Source organism: Strix uralensis, chromosome 26 (assembly GCF_047716275.1).
Source record: "Strix uralensis isolate ZFMK-TIS-50842 chromosome 26, bStrUra1, whole genome shotgun sequence".
Lineage (NCBI taxonomy): Eukaryota > Metazoa > Chordata > Aves > Strigiformes > Strigidae > Strix > Strix uralensis.
In genome coordinates, this window is record NC_133997.1 from 7,636,747 (window position 1) to 7,661,294 (window position 24,548).

Here is a 24,548-nt window from a genome sequence, read left to right on the forward strand (position 1 = left end):
GACAGAACTAGCATGGCCAGCAGGGACAGGGAAGGGATCTGACCCCTGGACTCGGCACTGGTGAGGCCGACCCTCGATGACTGGGTTCAGTTTTGGGCAAAACCTCACCCCAAAAAGGCCATTGAATGACTCGAGCGTGTCCAGAGAAGGGCAACGGAGCTGGTGCAGGGTCTGGAGCACAGGTCTGATGGGGAGCGGCTGAGGGAACTGGGGGGGTTTAGTCTGGAGAAGAGGAGGCTGAGGGGAGACCTCCTGGCCCTCTGCAACTCCCTGAAAGGAGGGTGCAGAGAGGGGGGATGAGTCTCTTGAGCCAAGGAACCAGCACCAGGACAAGAGGGAATGGCCTCAAGCTGCGCCAGGGCAGGGTCAGACTGGCTCTTAGGAAGGATTTCTTTGCAGAAGGGGCTGTTGGGCGTTGGAAGGGGCTGCCCAGGGCAGGGGGGGAGTCCCCATCCCTGGAGGGGTTGAAGAGTCGGGTTGAGCCAGCGCTGAGGGATCTGGTGGAGTTGGGAACGGTCAGTGTGAGGTTCATGGTTGGACTTGGAGGATCTTCAAGAGCTTTTCCAACCGAGATGATTCTGGGATTCTGTGTGACAGCTGGAGAGACCTCTCCACCTTCAGAACAGGTTTTGGCTAGAGCAGACCCAGTCAGGGTAGCAGAGATGAAAGGTCCTCTCTGCAGGATAAAAGGCCAGCCCCCTCTCCAGCTGAATTTGCCATCCCTTACCATGCTGGGGGGTGTTTAGATATGCCAGGCTTCAAGAGCTAGTCACAAAAGAGGAGCCCATGCCCCTTATCTCCCGCTTCCCAGCTTCCATCCCTCCTTCTCTCTGGCATGAAGTGCTTCCCAGCATGAGAAACAGAGATGCCCAGGGGCTGTGTGATACCAGCAAAGCCGCATCCTGTAATGAGGATGCAGCCTCACACAGGCTGTCAGGCTGAGGTGGTTTCAAAGGAAGGTTGAGATCTTAAAGGTCTCCTTGACACCCCCAGCAAAATCTGCTTTCACAGAGGGAGACGCTTAAAAGACTCACCGTGGTAAGAGGGAGTCTGACCGAATGAGAGGCGTTTCGCAACCTTTTGTGCGGCGAGACAGCGGCACAGAGGATGAGTGAAAGCGACAGGGAAATCAAAGCCGAGCAAGGAAGTGCTCAAGGGTTCCTCCATCCCTCCGTGACGAAGGGCTGGTGAGGGAGCCCTCTTCAAAGGCAGGCATCTGGAAACCACACTCCTGATGCCCATAATAAGCTGTTTCCCCTGAGTGCAATAGGTCCAAATCCAGCTCCCCTGACCTTCTCCTCCAAATCGCCCTCCCCTACCTTCCAATTTGCAGTCAGAGGAACAGGGGTCAGACCAAAGCCCCTTCAAGCCCCGTATCCTGTGTCCAGCAACAGCCAGTTATAGTTGCCTGGGGAGGAATAAGAGAGCAGGGCCAGCAAGCAGGGATATTTCTTTCAAATACTCACCATCCTCCCACAGTTTGCAGCTCAGGGACATCCTGGGCCAGGGGTGTTTCTAAGTATTTAGTAACCCTTGGTGGATTTCTGTACCACCTTCATATTACTGCAGAGCTCAGGCAGCCACCTGGCCCGTGTCCCCTCTAAAACTTCAGCCAGTTTCTGCCGCTGTAGTTCAAATGTGGGGCAGAGCTTTCACACGAGCCGGCTCAAACGTGGTGAGATGAGGTTGCGCGCTGCCGCAGCCACGTCAAAGCCAGCTGCAGAGGTTTGAGAGGTCACGGTCCAGTCCTGGCAGCCCAGACCCCACAGGTAACTCCAGGAGGGTTGGTTTAATGCTAGCAAGTGACATTGTCTCCTCTGTGCTATTCCCTTGCAGTTCCTCCAGATGATCCTGTCATTATGGGGGGGCCCATCATCAGCCTGAGAGCAGGAGACCCCCTCAACTTGACCTGCCACGCGGACAATGCCAAGCCAGCAGCCTCCATCATCTGGATGCGGAGAGGAGAGGTCATCAATGGAGCCACCTACTCCAAGGTGAGGCAGGATGGGGCTGGGAACAAAGGCTGTGCTCTCCCTTGCTTCAAAAAGGGGGGCTAGGCCTGATGCTGCTCTTCACACAGCCCCAAAACACGTAGGGCAGCACCTTCAGCTCTGCAGAGCTGAGACTCTCACCCCACATCACCCCATACAGCCTCCTGATCGAGACGCTGGGAGGAAAACAGTCAGGAAGGTGCAAGTGAGAAACCACTAACTGTCACCAGAATGGGCTGTGCTCTGAATTTGGCTGCTTTTTGTACCCTCTCACAGCTGGCATGTCCAATTCTCCCCCCAAAATCCTGCCTGGGTGAGGTGTTAATCTTGTGTACAGCACCACACAGCCAACGCTGACCCGGCCTTGGTTGTAGCAAAACCTCTGGATCAAAAGTTGGTTGCGGTGACATATGTCCCCTTCTCCCAACTGCAATTTTCCATGAAAAATTGTCAGAGTTGTTGGCATTTTTTAATTTAAATGGAAAGACTTTATTGGGTCATAAAGGAAAACATCAAAGAGCAATCAACAGTGTACTCAGAATGGGTACCCACATGTTCTCCTGTTTATAGATGCCTGATGTCTGGTAAGTGCTAAAGATTCAGTAACACTTGACATTTCTGATGAAAATTTCTAAAGAACAAAATTCGAGACGTAAAATGGGTCAGTTTGCAGCCATTTGTAATGCAAGCGAACTTCAAAGTCAGGAGTCAAAGGCATTCCTCTCAAGCTCCTGAAGATCTTTTAATAAACATTTCACTCTCTGCTGCTGTTGTGAAGCCTCCATCCGTCCAGCCTTTTTCCAGCAACATCCCGAGCCGCTTGGAAAAGCAGAGGAGCCAAAACGTTCCTCTCCTCCCTGTCACTCCGCGGAGCACACCGACACCTCAGCTGACACCGAGCTGCTTCCTTGTAGCTGATGGGTGTGAACAGAGGGGGAAATTGCCCCATCTCAATGCAAGAGGCAGCACTAATTAAAGCCAGAGAGAACTGACCTCTCCCTCTCTCAAATCAAGTGGAATTAATTAAAATCCAGGCCATTGACATGCAGTTGTTTATAACTTCCTCCGTTCACCCCAAGCCTTCCTCTCCGCTGCAGACTGCTGGGGCCTGGCCCTGGGGAGGCAGCATTTAAGTCCTCTCCCTTTCAGAGCCACAAGTAGTGAGTCATGGAGAAGGAAGAATGCCCCTCCTTTATTTTACTTCAAAATATTAAAAAAAAAAACACCTTCCGAAGCAGAGCTTTTCAGGCTGCAGCTCCATCTCACGTGCTGTACAGAGATTTCCGTGGCATTTTAAGCAGCTGTCAGGGATGGTCTGGGGGGGGAAAGCATCTCCCCCTCCTCCTGAGGTCGGGAGAACCTCAGTTTCTGAGGCTGAACCTCAGTTTCTTCTTACTGGAGGTTTCTGCGAGGCCCTTCCAGGAGCACATCGCTGCCACGAGCAGGGAAAAGCGATGCTCCGGGGCCTGGCACGCCCAGGGGGGGTCAGCCAGCACCAGCTGCAACAGCGCTTGTCACCTCAAGTGCCACGGTCCCCATGCATGCACAGGAAACCATAACTTGGTCATTTTTGGGTCTGTCTTAACTTTGTCATATTAAAAAAGAAAAGCAGCCTTCAGAAAAACTTACAAGCCAATTCAGACATTTTTGGAATGGGAGGTTTTGATTTCTGGGGTCTGAGAAACCTTTCCCTTTTGAAGCTCCCTTTAAGATCATTCCTCAACTTTCCTCTTTTTGCTTTTTCAATAAAACTAAAACCCAGCCCAGATTTCATTTGATCCAGATCTTCCAGCCAACCAAGAAGAAACCCTGTTCAGGTTACTGATTGCCTGAGACCATTTATACCGAGTGATAATTTCTTTGTTTCTCTGAATTTCCAATCCAGCAACTGATTAATATGCAGCCCCCCTGCAGTCACAGCCAGGCAGTATAAAATAGCCAGAGTTGACTGAAAACCCCCATACTTCACCCTGATCCCTATCAAAGGGGACGGGGTATGGTCCCTATAGCCATTGGGGGAGTTATAGGATCCTGCAGGGTTTGGAGTCAACCCAGAGGTCAGGGGACTGCTGGGGGGAAGGTCCTGCACAGGCTTAGGGTTCACCACGTCCTCAGAACCAAAAGTGGGGCTGTTTCCCAAGGGAAGGGCACACAGGGTGACAATAAAGCATGCACAGGGCAGCATCCTTCCACCAAGGGCACAGCACCAGCACAGCAGAGCAGGTTTGGTGGTCGTAGAAGGGTCAACCACAGCGCAGCAATTTCTGGGATGTCCACAGTGAGGAGGCAGCTCTGAAGTCAAGCCGGGAAATCCAGTCCTCACCACCCCACCCAGAGCAGGCCTTAAGCTAGAGCCGGAGCTTAAATACAGCTCCTGGGCCTACGGGTGAAGAGCTCTTTGGTGGAGTCCCCAGACGAAGTTTGTCAGGGAAATTAAATACTGTTGGTGCACTCAGGCCCTGACAAATCACGTACTAATTGGCCCCTCACTCCAAAAAGGCCATTGAATGACTCGAGCGTGTCCAGAGAAGGGCAACAGAGCTGGTGCAGGGTCTGGAGCACAGGTCTGATGGGGAGCGGCTGAGGGAACTGGGGGGGTTTAGTCTGGAGAAGAGGAGGCTGAGGGGAGACCTCCTGGCCCTCTGCAACTCCCTGAAAGGAGGGTGCAGAGAGGGGGGATGAGTCTCTTGAGCCAAGGAACCAGTGGCAGGCCAAGAGGGAATGGCCTCAAGCTGCGCCAGGGCAGGGTCAGACTGGCTCTTAGGAAGGATTTCTTTGCAGAAGGGGTTGTTGGGCGTTGGAATGGGCTGCCCAGGGCAGGGGGGGAGTCCCCATCCCTGGAGGGGTTGAAGAGTCGGGTTGAGCCAGCGCTGAGGGATCTGGTGGAGTGAGAACAGTCAGGGGGAGGTTCATGGTTGGACTGGAGGAGCTTCAAGGTCTTTTCCAACTGAGATGATTCTGTGATTCTGTGATAGGTCTTGGTCCTGCTTCTCCTCAGCTTTTGAGCTGATTGTAGTGACAATTTCTCAGCATCATTCCTTGCCTGGTGTGCTTGAGAGGCACAAACCTGTACGCATGAACGCAGTGTCACGAACCCAGGTGGGTTGTCTTACACCGTGAGGAGGAAACTTGAAGGATACAGACTTAGAGAGAAAAACTGCCTGGCAGGGTCCAAAGTCCATAGTTACAGGATGAGTGTATCCGTGGACATTTACCACTGTTATCAACGGCTGGGAGAAGCTGTGTTTCTGGCATTTCTGGTCTCTGACTGATGTTGATAAACCGGAGAAAGGTCAGAGGAAAGCCCAGAGAGTGATTAAAAGATTGAAAACCGTGCAACATCTCTGAGGGCTCAATCGGTTTAGTTTACCAAAGACAGGGCTACAGGGTGATGTGACTGTGGTCCGTAAGAACTCGCAGGAGGGTTGGCAGTTTGATAAGGCAGTTTGATAAGGCAGGGCTCCCCAGGGCTCACCAGTACAGGCATGGCAGGGCACCACGGCTGGAAGTCAAAGATAAGTCCAGGGAAGAAACAAGGTGCCAAGGCTGAGCAGATAGAGCTCGTTAACCACTGCTGTAAACCAGGCTCAAGGTTTTGGATCTCCAGCATCCTCAGGTCCCCATCACGGTGATCACCAGCACGGGACAAGCCAGAGTGGTGATGATTTACCTTGGGCTGCTCTGGACCACTGCACAGCAGCCAGGGACCCGTGGCCAGGACTGGTCCCGTGATGCTGGCAGCCAGCTTCACCACTTATTGCTACGTAAAGTGGCCCAGGCAGCTTTTTTGTGGTCACCTGGCATAGGAACAGAAGGTGACAGCAGGTTCAGGAAGGTGGTTGCCCTGTCTGTCCCCTGGCTTCCTCTTTCCTGGGACGGTGGGTGACGTGTATCTCGCTGGAGCTGTGATTCCCAGGTCTAGGCACAGCAGGGCTGGAGGGAAGCAGATGGGAGTTAAGTGCCTAATTCCCAGGTAAGTGCAGTGAAATTTGTCTGTGCTATTCCCCTAAGGCTTCTTGGCAGATTCCAGCCAGAGGAACTGTTCTTGCAGAGAGCACTGCTTGGCTGAGAAGCTCGGAGGAGTGAGGGCTAGCTGTGTGTGTGCAGAGCCTGACATGACTCGGCCCGAGGAAGGGGCCCCTCTCCTGTAGGAAACTACCTTTTCTCATCTCTGTTTCTCACCCCACAGACACTTCTCCGTGATGGCAAGAGGGAGAGTATCATGAGCACCCTTTTCATCGCCCCTTCCGACATTGAGAACGGGGAGAGCATCATCTGCCGTGCCACCAACAAAGCCATTCCCAGCGGGAAGGAGACCTCCGTCACCATTGATATCCAGCGTGAGTACCCGGCCGGCTGAGCCACCTCTGGGTGCTGTCTGATCCCAGCCTCCCTGCTCTCTCCATCGCTGCCCCACAGCTGCCCACATGGATCTGACTCCAGTCAGGATCAGGATGCTGGGATTTGAGGGTTTCCCATTACTGGGATTTACTGGTACATTGATACAGTGAAGTCAGAGACAGGAGATCTCGTCCTCCCTGATCTCCCTGGGGCACCAGGACACGAGCACCCACGGGGACAGGCTGTTTCCCAGATTTTGTGTTTTGTGTCCGTGGTTTTGAGCAAAGGCATCACCAGCTGCTGTGGGCACTGCACGTGGCCCCACTGTGTGCCCTGATTCAGGCCCTCTGGGGTCTCTCGACCAGGGATTGATCCTAAATGGTTTCAGCTGAGCAAGCAGCATCTCTTTACGCAGCCAGTAGCAGAGATAAGGCCTGTTAAGATTTCTGCTACCAAAATGCATGTTTCCAGTCTTACAGGCCATTCAGTGGGGAGTTTTTTGCGTTGTTCTGCACTGAGATAGCGTGTTAGACACCTAATGGGTGGGAAGTCTCCCTCCTGTGAAATACAGCTAGTGTCAGTCACCATCTGATGGGGACAGGCGTGTGTCCAGAGCCATATCATCCACCCTTTAACGTAAATCCATGAAGCAAAATCTTCCTTCCTCAAAAATTCATGTTTCACAGATCTCTTCCCTCCTCCTCTGCAATCGCTGTTGCTCTCAGGCTCATCCTGACCTCCCTCCAGCCGGGCTTCATTTGCACATACAATTCCTGCAGCTGTATTTACCAACAATTTGCAAATGCAGGTTGTTCAATATTAGCATGCCAGCTGCTTTCCAGAGTCCAATTAAAACTGGCTGAACAAACTCAAGCACAGCAGAAAATTCACCATTTAAGACTTCCAGCTTTTGCTGCCGGAAGATTAACAGGCTCTTGGGTCTCTGGATAGCATGTCCTGACAGAACCGGCCAGATAAAATGAGATAATAGCATGGGTTATTTCACAGCCGGCAAACAGTTACAATAGCTGGAGACACACACGCGTTCTCACAAACAACGCGAAGCCGGAGACATCATTACACTGTGCTGTACAGTGCGGGGCAGGAGACGTGAGCTGAATCCCTGAGCCTGGTGGAATCTGCTTTGAAAAGAGAAAGACCCAATAAAGAACACCAATTTCCACTCCGAGCCATTAAATACTCCATGCTGTGAAAGTAATAATAATAATATCCTATCCAGCTATTAAAAGTATGTTGTTCTTAATGGGGTCTAATGAGGATATCAATTTCCCAGTGCTGGATGGGTGATGGAGGGATAGAAAAATACCAGGATGGATTAACCAGCCTGCGTTGGGGTGGATTTTGTGCCACGTGCTCTAGCTGCTGCCCAGTCCATTAGTTTTCACTCCCAACCTGGTAGGCAATTGGCTGCTTTCACTTTGCAAAGAGCTAAAGGTACTTTTGTTAAGCAAAAATGATCTGGGCCGCTCATTTCTCCTGGGGAACTGTCCTGGGCAAGGTAGGCTGCACCCCCAGCGATGAAAGAGGGTCCTTCCCGTGGGGCTTCTTCCAGCATCTAGCAGAGAAGCAGCACCTTGTGAGGGGGGGGAAAAAAAAAAAAAAAGTGATTTCTGCAAGAATAAGGAAGGAAGCAGCAGTTGTTGGCTGGTGAGTTTTCCCCAGCCTGGCACAACCTGCTGCGTTTCGCCGCACATCTCCACCTCCGCTGTTCACACCGTAGCAAACGTTGCCCAGCTGCACCGTTTGAAAGAGACGGCCTTGCAAAATAATCCCAGAGAACCAAAAATAATCCCTCCCAGGAAGCCACAGCCTGGTAGATCACTCCTCCTGCTTTCATTTTCTTTTGCAACTGAAAAGAACATCAGAAATGCTCACAGGCAGCAAAGAAACGCCAGGATGGGGGTTATTTCCTATGCAGGGTGTATGCACATGGTGGGAGAGAATATTCTCGTTCAGCTGATGCAAAGTTGAAGTTTGGCTCCCATCAATCTCACGCAGGCGCTGCCTGCCCATCTTAGCAGCAATGAAATAGCTGAGTCATAAAACCCTCCCCTTCCAAAAAAAAAAAAAAAAAGGGGGGGAGGGGGGGAAGGAACTGAGAGAAAAAAAAAAACCCAGAGCAGGGTCTGTAATGGAAACACTAAGCGACTCCAGCTGGAACATCTGTTCAATGTGATTTCCGTTCCAGCAGCCACATCAAAGTCAGCCTCCTGTGAGTTATGCGCCGAACATCACAAGTGGGATTAAAATCATGTTTAATAGTTTGATATGCCATAAACTATTTATACTGCCAGAGCCCAGTGGCTCTATGGAAATGCACATCCAGCGTGCCGGGATGGGGAGGAGCAGGGTTATTGCTTATCCAAAGCCATTCGCTCCAAGCCTCTGCATACACATGTGCAGTTGCTCATTTTTACACCTTTTTTTTTTTCATGGCAAGAAGGTATTTGACTGCATCTGTATTTTTGCAGGAGGTGGGAGTAGGAGAAGGAAAGTGGAGGGTCTGTGGACCAGGGCGAAGAGCAAAATGAGGGCTACATCACTATGTTGGAGGGTGTCCTGCTGTGCTTATCCACGTAGCGTTGGAGTGTTTGATTCCCTTTTGTGCTTCCCACTGGGGAGTGTGAAAGCCCAGAGCTGAAGAGGCATCTTGAGTCTGCTTCCAGCTCCTCATTCCTCCTCATTTGGCCCACAAGCTGCTTTTGGATTCTGGGCAGAGGTTCGGAAGGGCTTGTCTGGGCATCCGGAGGGGAGAGGAGCACGGAGAGGGGTCTGCACCTGGCAGTGCAAGAGCCTGCAGCCCGGGGAGCTCAGCCCGTGACCCCAGCGATGGTTTCCCAGGGGCTAATTTAAAATAGTGGGAGCGGAGGGGTGTGCTCAGGCGCCTCAGCGGCTGCACGGCCGGCAAGAAGCGACGCTGGTCCCCCGGAGCGAGCGTGCTCACGGGGGTACCTGCGCGTGCGAGCGGTTGCATGCACGCTCTCCTCCCGGCCGCCTGTAGGCTGGCTCTGTCTGATACCATCATTCAAATTAATTACAAGAAGCCAGGCAGGAATTATAATTGTAACCGAGTGGAATTACATTCTGATGAGTTACAATTTGTGTCTTTTTTTTTTTTTTCTTCAAAATACCCCAAAACACACTCGCACACACTATCCACGGCACCCGCTGCCTCGCGGGGAAGCTCCCGCAATATTAGAAAGCCCAATCCCATTTGTGAAAGGCAAGATCAAAGACTTTAATTCATTTCCTTTGCTCTTTTTTTTTTTTTTTTCCTTTTTAATCTCCTTTTTTTTTTTTATTTTGAGTGCAGGAGGGAGCCGGGCTGATTTTAATACAAAGAGGCTCCTCTGTAAATCGTAGGCACAGCTACTAAACCATCAAACAATGGGGAAGCTACTAAAGAGAAGTGTGATTCATACTTAACAAAGGAAGGTGATTAGCTGTTGTTGTATAACAATAGGGAAGTGTCAGGATGCCTGCAAATGAATTAGGAGCCCACTATATATCTCTGGGCTGTTATGTTGGGGAAGCTCATTTATATTCCCAACTGCGCCCATCTTTATTGTCATTTGAATTGCACATTTTAAAATGAAATTAGGGTAAATTGAAAATACCTATAATTTCCCCGTCATAATTTCCCATCAAGAAGGCAGGTGGCTTTGCTCGCAACAAAGCCTGGGTAAATATCACGGGGCCAGCTGAGGTGGGGACGCAGCGGCAGAGGAGGTGCTGCAGCGTGCCAGGGCATGGCAACACAGCGCCTTTCCCTCTCCTGTCTCCCCTGGGCTGCACCCAGCCACGGTCACTGCCGAGGCCACCTTCGAGACACCCCTTTCATCCCCAGCCCCTTGCTGCAAGGGTGACCCCAACCCCTCCCGCACCTCGCAGGCTGGGATAACGCAGGGTTGCTTTGGTTGCTCTCCTGCTTTCTCAGCACACAACAGACTTTCTGCTTTCCTCCCTTCCCCTGCAATTCTGCCCGTGCCAGCCCTTCCCGTGCCTTTACAGACAGCGTCGCTTTTTCCTCCTCGGCTCCTCACACCTGTGGGGTTTCACTGGTCGCCGTTACCTTTGCAAAGTGGTACCCAGCAGAGGGGTGCCAGTCAGGCTGTTCCTGCATCCCATACCCTCGAGCAGAGGCGCTGAGCAGTTGCCAGAGAGCCAGGTCTCTGCAGCAGGACCCTGACCTGGGTGTGATTAGGGATACATAGTGCTGAGGGATCTGGTGGAGCTGAGAACAGTCAGTGTGAGGTTAATGGTTGGACTGGATGATCTTCAAGGTCTTTTTCAACTGAGATGATTCTGTGGTGGAGGAAGCTGGTGAAGAGAGAAGCCGTCAGGGAAGCTTTCATCCCCGTGAGACACAACAGCACTCCTTGGGCTTGCCTTCGAGCCACGGCTTCACTGCATCTGAGCAGTAAACCCCTGGGACGCTGACCCCCTTCTCCAGTGCTGGGCTCCCGGTTGCCCACCCACATGTGATGATGCCAAGGGAGGTTCCCCTGAGTCGGTGGGTACCAAACAGCTTCGCTTCCCTCAGTTCAGCAGCGCTGACCCCAAGCTCTGCTCGGGCGCTGAGCGGGAGGGAGGCAGCTCAACTGCAGCCTTTCCCCGTTCTCCAGCTGGGAAGGATTACAGGCTGGGGAAGGAGTGGCTGGAGAGCTGCCAGTCAGAGGGGGACCTGGGGGGGTTGATTGATAATGAGCCAGCAGTGTGCCCAGGTGGACAAGAAGGCCAATGGTATCCTGGCTTGTAGCAGCACTAGCATGGCCAGCAGGGACAGGGAAGGGATCTTACCCCTGTACTCGGCACTGGTGAGGCCGCACCTCCATGACTGGGTTCAGTTTTGGGCCCCTCACTCCAAAAAGGCCATTGAATGACTCGAGCGTGTCCAGAGAAGGGCAACGGAGCTGGTGCAGGGTCTGGAGCACAGGTCTGATGGGGAGTGGCTGAGGGAACTGGGGGGGTTTAGTCTGGAGAAGAGGAGGCTGAGGGGAGACCTCATGGCCCTCTCCAACTCCCTGAAAGGAGGGTGCAGAGAGGGGGGATGAGTCTCTTGAGCCAAGGACCCAGTGCCAGGCCAAGAGGGAATGGCCTCAAGCTGCGCCAGGGCAGGGTCAGACTGGCTCTTAGGAAGGATTTCTTTGCAGAAGGGGTTGTTGGGCGTTGGAATGGGCTGCCCAGGGCAGGGGGGGAGTCCCCATCCCTGGAGGGGTTGAAGAGTCGGGTTGAGCCAGCGCTGAGGGATCTGGTGGAGTTGGGAACGGTCAGGGTGAGGTTCGTGGTTGGACTGGAGGAGCTTCAAGGGCTTTTCCAACCTTGGTGATTCTGGGATTCTGTGATGTTGCTGAGACATTTAGGAAGAGGAGAGAGGCAGCAGGTACAGGTTAACGCATAACATGTTCTATTTTAGGATGTATTTTTGCATATGTTGCATCAGACTCCCACCTTAAGGCCCCTCAGTTGGATCATGAGGTGGCCTCAGCTCCTCTCTGCAGGCCCAACACAGTCTGCAACAGGACAGCTGGTTCTTCAGGCACCTAGAAAACTTCTCCACAAGGCCATTTCTTTCTGCTTTCTCCCTTGAATGAGGTTCCAATCCTTAAAGTCTAAAGCTGGAGGTCTAACACCCCCTCTCAGACATCATGAAAAATTAAAACCATTCTGGATATTCTTATTCCCCATCTAAACATTGCAGCCTTTTCTCACATGCTTTCATCAGTTCTCTCCTAAATGTTTTTTTGCTGCTGAAGCATTTAGATGCTTATCATGTAAAAAGAAGAAGAGAAAGCGAGCACCAGTTGGAAAGGCCTGTGACACCAATAAGGGCTTGGCAGAGATGATTAGACTGATGAAAGAGCAGAAATGCCACTTTCAAGTTAGCGGATAGACAAAAGATCATCATTACACAGCGAGATATTAAATGGGAGCTTTTCAAAGCAGGCAAGTTTATTTCCTTAAACGGGAATCAGAGCTGGCATTAATGTTTTTGAAGTGAAATGTTACATCGAATGGTGTGCATGGCTTCCCTTTCTGTCTTATTTACTGAAGCTCTCCAAGACAAGAGCAGTGTTCATGACATGAGCCTGTCTTACAGAGCCCTAAACATTATATCACAGCATCAAGGAGTCTCAGGGATTTTGCCATGTTTTCTTACAACCAAATTTTGCTTTCCAGACTCAGAAGTTTGGCAGACAGCAGGCAAGGGGATGCTGCAGCATGTCCTCAGGTTGCTCATGGGCTTGCTGTCCCAATCCAATGCTGGGGGAGGTTTCCATATGATCCCAAGAGCGAGATCAAGACACAAACGAGGTCAAATGCCATACACCCAAAAGGGGTTTTATTATTAAAAGTGAAGAGTGGTAGCAATAGGGCAGAATGGAAGGAAAAGAGAAATCAAGCAAGCACCTGGAATAGAGTCACAAGAATAGTCACCACCATGGATCCAGCAGCGTCCCCTTGGTCCTCAGTCTTCAGTTCTCTGGTGGTGGGTGCACACACAGCTAAGTGTTGCCTGTTAAGCTCATCTTATCAGCTGACTTGCATGTATTCCACAAACTCATATCCATAAGAGACGAGGAAAAAGGTGGAGCGTGGGTTCTGTGCATACATTGAGGGGGAATGGGGTCCACCACTGAGTTGGTGGTTGTGCTCACCCTGACCACCTTTGTTTTTGCCTCAGTTCCCACAGATCTGGTGACTTCCTGCTTCTTGAGCAACCATCCAGCTTCTGGGGCAAAAATGATCACCTCTTATCAGTTTTTACCACCTCCTCACTGGTGAAGTCACAAAGCCGTTTGCAAGGCTTGCATGGCATACACAGTAGAGCCACAAAGTGTGGTGAATGGGGTTAAATCCAGTTGGTGGCTGGTCATGAGTGGTGTCCCCCAGGGCTCAGTTTTGGGGCCACTCCTGTTTAAGATCTTTATTGATGATCTAGACGAGGGGATCGAGTGCACCCTCAGTCACTTTGCAGATGACACCAAGTTGGGTGGGAGTGTTGATCGGCTCGAGGGTAGGGAGGCTCTGCAGAGAGACCTGGCCAGGCTGGAGCGATGGGCTGAGGCCAGCTGGGGGAGTTTCACTAAGGCCAAATCCTGGGTTCTGCCCTTGGGCCACAACAACCCCCAGCAGCACTACAGGCTTGGGGAGGAGTGGCTGGAGAGCTGCCAGTCAGAGAGGGACCTGGGGGTGTTGATTGACAGCCGGTTAAACAGGAGCCAGCAGTGTGCCCAGGTGGCCAAGAAGGCCAATGGCATCCTGGCTTGTATCAGAAATAACGTGGCCAGCAGGGACAGGGAAGGGATCTTACCCCTGTGCTCAGCACTGGTGAGGCCGCCCCTCGATGAGTGGGTTCAGTTTTGGGCAAAACCTCACCCCAAAAAGGCCATTGAATGACTCGGGCGTGTCCAGAGAAGGGCAACGGAGCTGGTGCAGGGTCTGGAGCACAGGTCTGATGGGGAGCGGCTGAGGGAACTGGGGGGGTTTAGTCTGGAGAAGAGGAGGCTGAGGGGAGACCTCATGGCCCTCTCCAACTCCCTGAAAGGAGGGTGCAGGGAGGGGGGATGAGTCTCTTGAGCCAAGGAACCAGCGGCAGGCCAAGAGGGAATGGCCTCAAGCTGCGCCAGGGCAGGGTCAGACTGGCTCTTAGGAAGGATTTCTTTGCAGAAGGGGTTGTTGGGCGTTGGAATGGGCTGCCCAGGGCAGGGGGGGAGTCCCCATCCCTGGAGGGGTTGAAGAGTCGGGTTGAGCCAGCGCTGAGGGATCTGGTGGAGTTGGGAACGGTCAGTGTGAGGTTCATGGTTGGACTGGAGGAGCTTCAAGGGCTTTTCCAACCGAGATGATTCTGTGATTCTGCGAAAGCATCGGGCTCACACAATGGAGCCAGTGATCAGTGATCCTTGTGCTGGATGAGAGACAGACACCTGGTTTCACTCATTCCACGTTTCCCCTCTTTGAGGCTTATCAAGGAGTTTGTCAGTACAACTGCAAGGGATGGGAGGGTGCATCCTTCCATACAATCCTGCTTCCTTGGGGAACATTCCTTAGACTAATTCCAAAGGCCACAGCTGGTCCTTGATGAATGTTTGAGGCATTACTGACACCACCCCGTGACTCAAAGCACACACACAAGCAAGCTTTGAGACAACCATTTGACATTTCAGTCTCTCACACTTGCCTCTGTCTCTTTGCAGACCCACCCCTGGTGAACTTGTCCGTGGAGCCGCAGCCCGTCCTAGAGGATAACACTGTGAAGTTCCACTGCTCCGCCAAGGCCAACCCTGCCGTCACCCAGTACAGGTAAGGCGGCCGCCCCGCTCGCCAGCCCCCCACATCTCACTTCAGCCCCCTGCTGAGAGCTTCTCATGTTCCCCTCTCCGTGCAAAGTTACTTCCTTCAGGTCACCCGAGAGCGTTCAGCAGCTCTGGCTGCAGTTTCTGGTGCCTGTTCCACTTGCTCCCGTGTTTATCACGGCTGCAGCGTGGGCTTCTTCCCAGCATCCTGGCTCTGATGGCTCCCTGACGCTGCTCTTGCCTCGATGATGTTGTTACACGTTGAGAGGCTCCGATTGCCTCCGCGTTAGGCCGTCTGCTACGTTTTGCTGCATGCAGCAAGTCCTCGGTCAGAGATTCATTGGCGCTTTGGAGTGGATTAAGAGGCCTGGCACCGAGCTGGCGGAGCCATCTGTTTGGGGACATAACGAGCAAAGCGCACTGAGTGAAAAGTCTATTATGGGAAAATTCCTTTTTTTTTTTTTTTGCATACTCTTTATGATTTGAACAATACGACTCCACTGCTGTCTCCGTGTAACCCTTAAGCAACTGCCGTAAGCCTCTCTAACCCCAGCAGCCTGGAGCAGAGCTCAGAAGGGGCCAGAGCAGAGGTGCCCGAGCTGGAAATGTGGGGGTGCAGAGGGGATGGGCCCTCCTTGAGTGGGACATGAGCCTTGAGTGGGTAGGATTGTCGTGGGATCTTCAATCAGGGCACGAGCAGTTGAGGGGCTCAGTTTGGCGCTGATGAGGAGGAGAAATTGCATCATTTGCAGCTGCAGTAGGTCAGGGCAGAAGGCCATGCAGGGGGGTCCCTGCCTGCCCCCCCAACGCTGAGGCAGTGCCAACCCTCCCATGGTCACTAGTCGCGGGGTTGGATGAGCAAGACAGCAAGCAGGGCCATACCCTGCAGCAGCGAGGCTCGTTGCTCACTGCATTGCATTCAGTCACTCTCGTTTGCTGCAGAAGGAGAGCAGATGGCTCTGCACCAAGCAAAGTGCCTGCCGTGGGCTCTTGGGTATGGGTATGAGGGCTGCTCGCATCAGAAAACACCCCTTCTCTCAAAGATTTCACAGGCTAAGCAGACAAAAATAGGGGTATGGAAAGCAGGGTGGGTTGTCATCACACTTCGGGAGAAGAGAGGATGGTGCTCAGCCTCCTGGCTCCAGCTCTTGGCCAGGAGGGCCCGTGTCTGAGCCAGCGCTGAGACGTTTCACAGCAACCAGGTACACCCCTGTGCCACTGCTGCAATCAGCCGCTCATCACTCCAGCCTTGAAGTTACGAGTGTGCACGCACAGGCATGCAATCAGTTCTGTTTTTGCAACAGTGTCAGTTGATAATAACAGAGGAGGCACCTCCGGGGACAGGTTACCATGACCCGCCTCCTGTTAGGCTCGTACAGCTTAATTAGTACAATCGAGTTTGCTGGTAGGAATGATTCCTTCCGGCTGGATATCTGCTATCAGCACAACAAAGCAATAATTGCGTTCCTAGTTACACAGAAGAGTTATTAATTTGAGAAGTCAATTAATGTCAAAGATACAAATAGCCCTGTTTTCATATTTACAGTTAGGAGGAAAACGAAGTGTGTGACAAGCTGGGGAAGGATCTGGGCGAACGTCCCACGTGGGTCTTAGGCCGCGATTGATTCTGGTACAGTCAAAGGCAAAACAACCACTTTCGGCCAAGGAACCAGACAGTGGCAAGAGCCTGGCAAAATTTCTGCTCCAAAGACGGGGCATCCAGCCTGCGCCTCATCAACAGCAGCTTTCCCATCGTCCCTGACCCCCCCCTGGGCCCATCCCCTGTACAATGGAGCAGACTTGAAGGCTCCAGTTGGGTTTTCTCCTTCCTCTTGGCTGTTTCCACCCTCTGGGTACGTGGCCAAAGCAATGCTGGATTTCTTTTCTCCACCAAATAGCAGATGGACCCGCCACACTTCTCCCATCTTCAGCACCGTCTCGTTAGCGCAGGGTTTTCACTGTCCCCTGTAGCAGCAAATGCCACCCGCAGCCCTTTTCTGTCCTTCTCACCCATCCCAAAGCCACGTGTCTTGTCACCTTTCCTGTTGCCTGAGCATTGGGATTTCTGTTTCTCTGCAAAGTGCTTCGCAACTCATTTGATGATGGACTTTACCATCAAAACTAATTCCACTTTTTTCCAAGTTATGCTTTCTCATAAAAGGGATTGGGGGGGTGGGGGGGCAAAAAAAGCATGAAAAATTCAGTCACTTTAGTTTTTTAATTTCTTAAGTTCCCTTAACGTGCTAACATCACAAAGGTTTTTTCCCTACCACCGTGACAAGCAAACAGGATTCAGCAGCGCTCGGTGGGGCTTCCTTCAACTTAATGACTCTGATTGATTGCGGGGGGGGATTCATTTCCCTTCCAAATGATCCCAAAGCTCCTCACTAACCCTGAAAAGGCAGCAGATGTCTCAGCACCAAAGCTTGGAGTCCTCCAGAGCGGGACATCCGAGCAAGGAGCCCCCTGCACCTTGCCTCTGCCTAGGAGGGAGGGTGGGTAAAGGAGTGGGATGGGTAAAGCCCCAGGACTGAGATACTTGGAGGTGTGAAAAGGCAGAACATGAGCTCAGTGTCGTCGCCAGGGCCACTCAGGACCCTGTCACTGGTGAAAAAGAACTTATTCTGCCTTAAAAACAAATAATAGAGAGAAAATGTGGTTTTTTTTTTTTTTTCTGTCCAGGGAGAGAACCTTTCTAGTGTATCTCCTATGGCTTCCCTCATCCTCAGATAGAGACACCAGATCTTGGTCTTCAGCCGACATTTATTTTTAATACCTCCCAATGTTTGTCAGTAAACAGCTCTGAACACAAAGGAAAAATGTCTAAACAATATAAATCCCCTTTTCTGGGGATAAATCCACAGCCAGCTCCACAGGGCTGTCCTTGCTTCAAATACACGAGCAAGCTGTCACCTTGCTTGAATTTCCAAGGGGTGATAAGTTTTGCATCGGGTTTGCACCCCGGGTTTTTCTGGCTGGGAAAAGCAAGCGAGGTCGAGCATCTCACCCAGAGATTTCACCCGAAGATGCTCAGCTGGGAAGCATCCGTGACCCATTGGCTGCTCGTTAGCAAGACGCTGCTAAGCCAGCCCCGACCTGGGGTTTTAAGCACAGACCCCTCACGCTCTTCATTAGGGTGGTAAGGGAAAAGAATCAAAATTCAACATAATTTCCCAAGAGGCAAAAATCCCCCTCTGCCCCTACCCAAACCCCCCATAGAGAATATAGTTTTGATTAAATCAAAGCAGCTGCTTTTTCCTTAAGAGGTTTTCTTCGTGCTCTCTTATATAATTCATCATATACGTGTGGTTTTTAATGCAAGGAAAACCTGGTTAGAAAGGAGACCTTGGAGCAATCTGCTCCCAGAGCCAGAGTGGAAAGTTACAGCCTGCACTGCATCTTCTCTTCTGGGGGGCGTTTAATGACATTTTGTCAAAATTGACAGGTTTCCATGAAATGTTTGGCCTCAGCGGCATTTTCTAATGGGAGAAAAAGCCAGAACCCTTCTGCCTTAAAATTCACTGGTATGTGATGATGCTGGGGGGCAGGCGGGGCTGGGGCAGGGTATCCTTTGCTGCAGACACAGTTCCTCCGCTCCTTTCCTTCGCTGAGGACACCCTGCAGCTGAAGCTGGAGCTGAAATCCCAACCCTCCTCCCTCCACGGCAGCAACGGTTCCTTGACGAGGAGCATCTTTTTCCCCAGGGAGGTTTGTTCACCCACGATGTCACCTGGGCTGTCACTCGCTTTCGGACATGGGACAGGCCAGTGTCACCAAAAGCAAGCGGAGGGAGTGGGGCGGAGGGCTGGCGAGGCGTCGCAGCGGTGCGTGAGCAGGGTTTTTGTGGCACAGGGATGAATTAAACCTGGCAGCAGGGGTTTTGCTCATTTTCATGTTTTCCCTCTCACGATATAGAGCCATCTTGGCGCAGAGCTATCCTATGTCCTCTATAGGGTTTTATCCCCCACCTAGCCTGGGTTTATCCCACCTCCATGTTCCCTTTGCAGCTAAAGAGCAGCTCAGCCCACCGAAACGCTGCTCCGTGACTCGAGAAAGACTCGGGGGCATCTGCTTTAGCACCGTGGACACGGGGCTGAAAGCCCAAAGAGGCTTCCCGGTGTCCCAGCGATGGCGGGGAGAAGCCATCTCCCTCTCCCCCTTGCCTCGAGCTGCCTGCCCCTGCCAGCTTGTTTGCAGGCAGAGCATCACGCAGCCCCGGTGCCCGGCTGGAGGAGCAGCAGCAGCAAACGGTTCCAGCAGGCAGCGAGCATATGTGCGGGCAAATTGCACCCACCTTGTCTTCCTCTAATAACGTGCTTCCCGTGCGCCTCTGCCTCTCGGTGGACAATTCTGGGATGGGGAGGGGGGAATTTGGGAATTTACTGACTTTCTTTTGCTGCAAGCAAACAGGCAAGAAAGGAAAAGGGAGAGAGAGTAATTAGCTGTCGCCGTTGTTCTGCCACCTGTGATGGCGGGTAAAATTAATGGAAAGCAACAGAAGTCGGGGCTACGTGAACCGACTCACAACCAGGCCTCCTCTTTGCTCACTTCAGATCTCTCTATTTGCCAATCTTCTCTTGGCTTTTGATGTCTGTTGTGTGTCTGTGGGGTGTTTTTTTGCTGTTATTATTTATCACTCGCAGTAAGAAAGGGAATCTTTAAAGTGGCAGAAGAAAATGGGAAAGTTTAATATTGCAAGAGGCAGAGTCCCTCAGCCTTTTGGGCTCCTCTGATGATGATTATTTTTGCAGAGTGATGGGGAGTTGGTACAGGCAGGGCAATAATGCATATCTCACTCTCGCGCATTGATACAGTGCTCTCGCCCCCAAGGCTAGCAGAGACCTTTGCAAATAATGTTATCTTTGTAGTCACGGAGGAGGGACATTTCGAGCCCCCCTGCAGCATCAGCTGCGGTTCTGGGGACTGTTGCGCTTCCAGAACAAGGCGTGGGACTGACAGACAGACAAACATAGATGGAACGAGAGGGCTGTCCCTCCCCAGCTGCTGCAAGGCGTCTGGCTCTGATGTCGAGTCTCTCTAATTGTGTGGGACACAGCAGAAGATCCAGCTGATGCTGCAGCAGAAACAGAAGTCAGGAGGAGCTGGGAGGGATTTATTTAACAGCCACCCAGGGAATGGTGCTACACCACTTCTTCCCCATCCTATAACAGAAGGGCGATTGCGTTGTGTGCGGCCCAAGCAAGCTCCACGTGCCCCTGTTGGGCTAAAGCCAGAGGTGCCACCTGCCCAAATATTGGGGAAGATCTTCCTGCATCAACGAGCTGCAGGGCAGGGCTTGAGTCATACCATCTTCCCAGACCCCAGGGTGCTTGGGCTGTGCCGGAGCTCGGAACCAGCCCACAGCATCCCACCATCCTCAGCCCCACTGTCATCGCCGACGCACTGCGTGGCTCGGCTTGTGGTAGGAGCGTTGTTTGTTTGTTCACTCAGTGGGCTCCGGTCTGTCGAAAAGACCTTGTGTGGTAACCACTGTTTTATCTTTGAACTGACAACATGCTCATCAAATATTAATCCAGACTCAACTGCTTCTGGAAGAGATTTTCTTTAAAGGCGGTGGGGCTCAAACACACCTGATGGGAGACAGTGTCCTAGGCTCCCTCTGCCTTTGCGCAGGGGAAAACAAAAAGATGCGACTTGTTGCTGTTGCAAAGGAGCAACAACAGGGAAGAGATCCAGTGCTGGGCCCATTCCTCAAGCCTGCTCCACAGGGCCTTGGCTCTGGTTGGGATGCAGGGTGGGCATTTCCCACCCAGCCTCAGGGAGACGTGTGGATGAAGAGCCCAAGCGCCTTCGGTAGATCTGCTGTCTCCAAGAATTGTACATCGTGCCCAAGTACAGGTCTGTGAGTATTTTGGTGGCTGGTCTTGGGAGAGAAAGTGGCAGGTTTGTTGGGGTTCGGGTAGATATGGAGAAATTGCACCTAATACCAAGGAGCTCTGAGAAGAGAAGGAGAAAATAACAAAACACATCAGCTGTGCTTTGGCCTGCTTGTCTTCCACTGTGCCATCTCAGAGGCATCCATTCCATGGAGACGCATTCCCTCATTTTGTTATAATGAACCCAGAGCTGAAGTTCAAACTCCACAGAGTATTGCTGTTCTTCTTACTTCGGGTCTCGTCATCAGAGTTCTGGGCCCTGCCAGCATCTTACCAGATCTATTCATGAGATGCTTCAGGCTGCCACAGAGAAGTCGTGTGCTCCAAGAGCGCGTGCCCCGTGTCCTGCTGGAAACAGCACCGCCACGGCTTGGAAGTTTGCTCAGACACTTGAACCAGCTGCCTCGTGGCTTGGCATTTGCTACATGGCAAAGAGCCCGTGAATAAAATGGGCTGCCCAGGGCAGGGGGGGAGTCCCCATCCCTGGAGGGGTTGAAGAGTTGGGTTGTCCCAGCACTGAGGGATCTGGTGGAGTTGGGAACGGTCAGGGTGAGGTTCATGGTTGGACTGGAGGAGCTTCAAGGGCTTTTCCAACCGAGATGATTCTGTGTGATTAAGTGTGTGCTCATGGGTGATGCTGGGTGGAAGAGAAAGCCAGGAGTATTAGAAGACTGGGAGAGCCTTATCAAAGGGATGGGGACTAGAAGAGGGGATGAGCAGATGGCCAGCCCTCCCTTGGCTTGCGTGAATCGTCGCACTTTCGCTTCCCCATTAAACATGTCTGGCTGGGCCCACTGGTAGAAGCACATCCACCACTGGTCAATCAGTCATGGGCTCAGCATGTAGACCCAGCTTCTCCAAAACAAAGCCCCAAGTCAAGAGAAGAGAGCCCCTGCCCTAGCCGTGTGGTTATAGCAGAGGAGGAAGCTCAGAGTGACGGTCAGTGAGTCACTGCTTTGTGTGAGGTACCCAGAGATTCCCATCCCTAAGTCCTCACGCTCACTCCTCAGGGATCCAACCTGTTCCGATGGGGTCCCCCCATGCCAGAGGGCTGCCCCGAGGATGTGTCCAAAGCAGGATTCAAGTGAAAGGAGCCAACCCCCATGTCCAGGTAGTGAGGAGAGCTGGGCTGATAAATGGACACACCCTGTTTCATCTGACCACGATGAAGCCACGTGCTTCATCTGCAGAGCCGAGGAATTCAGGTCTTAGGGAAGGAAGAGTCTTGGGAATTGTTTCCTGCTGCCAGGACCATTGAGCAGAAGGCACTGGGAGCAGATGTCTCCCTTCCAGGTAGCTCTCCATGGCTCCTTCACTTGGTCAGCTGGGCTTCTGGATGTGCACAACGTCTCTGTTCCCAGGTGAAAGGCCAGGGGAAGGCGTATTTGAAGTTCACAGAATCGCAGAATCATCAAGGTTGGAAAAGACCTTGAAACTCCTCCAGTCCAACCATGAACCTCACACTGACCATTTCAACTCCACCAGATCCCTCAGCGCTGGCTCAACCCAACTCTTCAACCCCTCCACGGATGGGGACTCCACCACTGCCCTGGGCAGCCCATTACAACGCCTCACAAGTTGAATGCTCTTGCATGACATCAAAGTTGTCCCTGCCTCTTCCATTTAGCTGCTGCAGAATGCGTTCACAGATCCATAGGCTGTAAAGTCCAGAAGGAATTATTGGATCATGGAAAGCTGATGAAGAGATTTAGGGCGATGCATTTCATTGGCAACTTTTAACGGAAAAGTGGCAAATGATCCATTTAATGGGCACGCCTGGCACTGCCTGCAGCTGAGCCATAGCAGTGGCCATTTTCCCTATTCTGGCACTGTAATTCCTGAATATGTATTAATATGAAGTTCAGATGGCTTTGAAAAATGTCTCCTGGGAGTTGGTGTGTTTGGTATGTTGCTTGCTTTCTTCTGCCTGTTCATAAAAGGGCCAGAATAAAAGTGAACATCCCCCCCTGTACTCTGCTTTCCCCAGAGCTTCTGATCACTGAGACCACTACGTAATTGGCACTTTTTTTTGTCTCCCCAGCAGTCTCTGCCAAGGAAAGGGGATCTGCAATATTAAGCTCTTATTAAATGACAATCACATCTCTATTAATATTTAAAAGGGCCTGTCAAGGGTTTGAAACTCACTGCAGAGCAGCCAGTGACTGCAGACAAGGTGTGAAGTCCATGGGCACACTCCCCCACGTCCATCAGGCTCGGTGTTACAGGGGAAAAATACCTGGACATCTCCACCGGGGACTGCAAAGGGACCGGCAGCAGCCCCGCAGGGTCCTGCAGAGCCTCGGGGTCACTGCTGGCCCGGGGGCTGCAGAGGGATGATGTGGGCAGCAGCTCACCAGACATCTGGTCCAGGCAAGAGGCATCTCAGCATCTTCAGGCGGAACAGTCACTCTGTTTTTTTCAGCCATTTCTTGGCACACTTAGGACCTTCTCCCCCCGAACCAGCTCCCTCCTTCAGTCCAGCTTGGGGAAGAGGCTCGTTTACGCCAGTGTGCAGGCTCTCCTTGGTTTCACTGCCTTCCTCCCCCCTGCTCCCATCTGCTGCCTCCTCCTCCGACGGCCGAGGCTGCCGTCTGTCCAGCGGCAGGATGCTGCGAGTCCATATGCCGTCCCCTGGCAGGGCTGTCACCTCTCCCGCTGCCTCCCGCAGCCAAACTCGGCGAGGGAGGCAAGAGAAGCCGGAGCAGGGAAGGGGCCCGCAGGCATTTCACAGCAGCAACGGAATAAATCTAATTTATAGACATAGCAAAATGCAGCTAAAGCGGGAGTTGAAATGAATGCAAAGCACACAGAGGTCTCAAGTTATCGGCACTGTAACATTTTTCCTGACTATCTCTGTTTTCCTGCCTGGGTTTGTCTTTGTAGCTTCCTCCCAGACAACTGGACCTTTGCTCTGAAGTGAAAATGAAAGCTGAGGAAAGAAAAAAAATAACGGGAAATGAATTCTTCAGATCTCCTTCATGATGCATCAGCCCCACCTGCCAGCTCCCTCTGACAGGGAGCAAAGCGTGGCTGGGTGGCAGGCGGAGAGGGAAAGACAAGCTTTAACAAAAAAAAAAAAAGTAAATAAAAGGCACAAATATCCCTGCAGCTGGGAAGCGAGGCTGGGCTGCCAGGGGGGCTCCGCCAAGGCACGTGACTTTGGATGAGACCAGGAAGATGAAGTTCGAAGATCCTCCCTTCGCTCATGGAGTTGTGAGGACGGGGAGGTTTGTCTTCCCATTCACTGGCTCGTCAGGGTAATGGGAACAAGCGGGTGGGAGATGTTTGGAGGCAGCTTGAACTAATTAGGAGAGAGCGTAGAGGAGAGAGAGTCCGATGGCTGGAAAGGGGGAAAAAAAATGGGGAGGGAGGAAAGTGCTTTGTACTCTTCAGCGCCGCTCCTTGATTTAGAAATGATTGAAGGTACCAAATTAAATGAGTGATGAAGCAGCCAATCCCAATCCACTCTCCAGTGGAGGGGAGTGGCAGAGGGGTTTTGCTGTCATGTTTCAGGAGGGTTCACTGAAACATGGGGCACACCACGGTTGTGGCCATCCCCATCCTGGGCAGGACCACCAGCATCCCGTTGGGCAGGAGTTGGCAGCCTCACAAGTCTCCCAGACTTTGCTTGTGCACTGCAGTTCCCCAGCGTTGGAGTGAACATGTCCAGAGCATCTCTCTTCCAGCAAACTGCACCCAAATCTCCGGGTGCTAGCAAACACTTCACAGTGTTTTCTTCTTTTAAATATCCAGAGGGTTCGGAGAGATCTGAGGGGTGTGTTATCCCAGCCTCACTGGTCACCTCTCCAAAACATGCTCCTGAAGACTGGGAAGGGAACATCACTGACTCCTCTGGCCAGATCTCCTCTCCCTTTGCAAGGAGAGGTGGCAGCTTTTCAAGCCTAATTTAGCAGTCTTTAATCTGAGTTATTCCAAACCACACTTGCCACTTCCTTCATGCATTCCCGCAGGATGATGGGCTGATTTCACAGAAAGAACAG

General features: G+C 52.1%; 1 protein-coding gene across 4 annotated transcripts in view; it reads left to right on the forward strand.

The window, feature by feature from the left end:
• The window catches only part of KIRREL3 (kirre like nephrin family adhesion molecule 3), a 356,368-nt gene that overhangs the window by 289,767 nt on the left and 42,053 nt on the right, over positions 1-24,548 (forward strand). For all 4 annotated transcript variants that reach the window (XM_074851070.1, XM_074851068.1, XM_074851069.1 and 1 more), the window contains exons 5-7: positions 1,837-1,994; positions 6,181-6,331; positions 14,552-14,657. In XM_074851070.1, the coding sequence (XP_074707171.1) occupies positions 1,837-1,994; positions 6,181-6,331; positions 14,552-14,657 (415 nt within the window). The remainder of the gene's footprint in view (positions 1-1,836; positions 1,995-6,180; positions 6,332-14,551; positions 14,658-24,548) is intronic.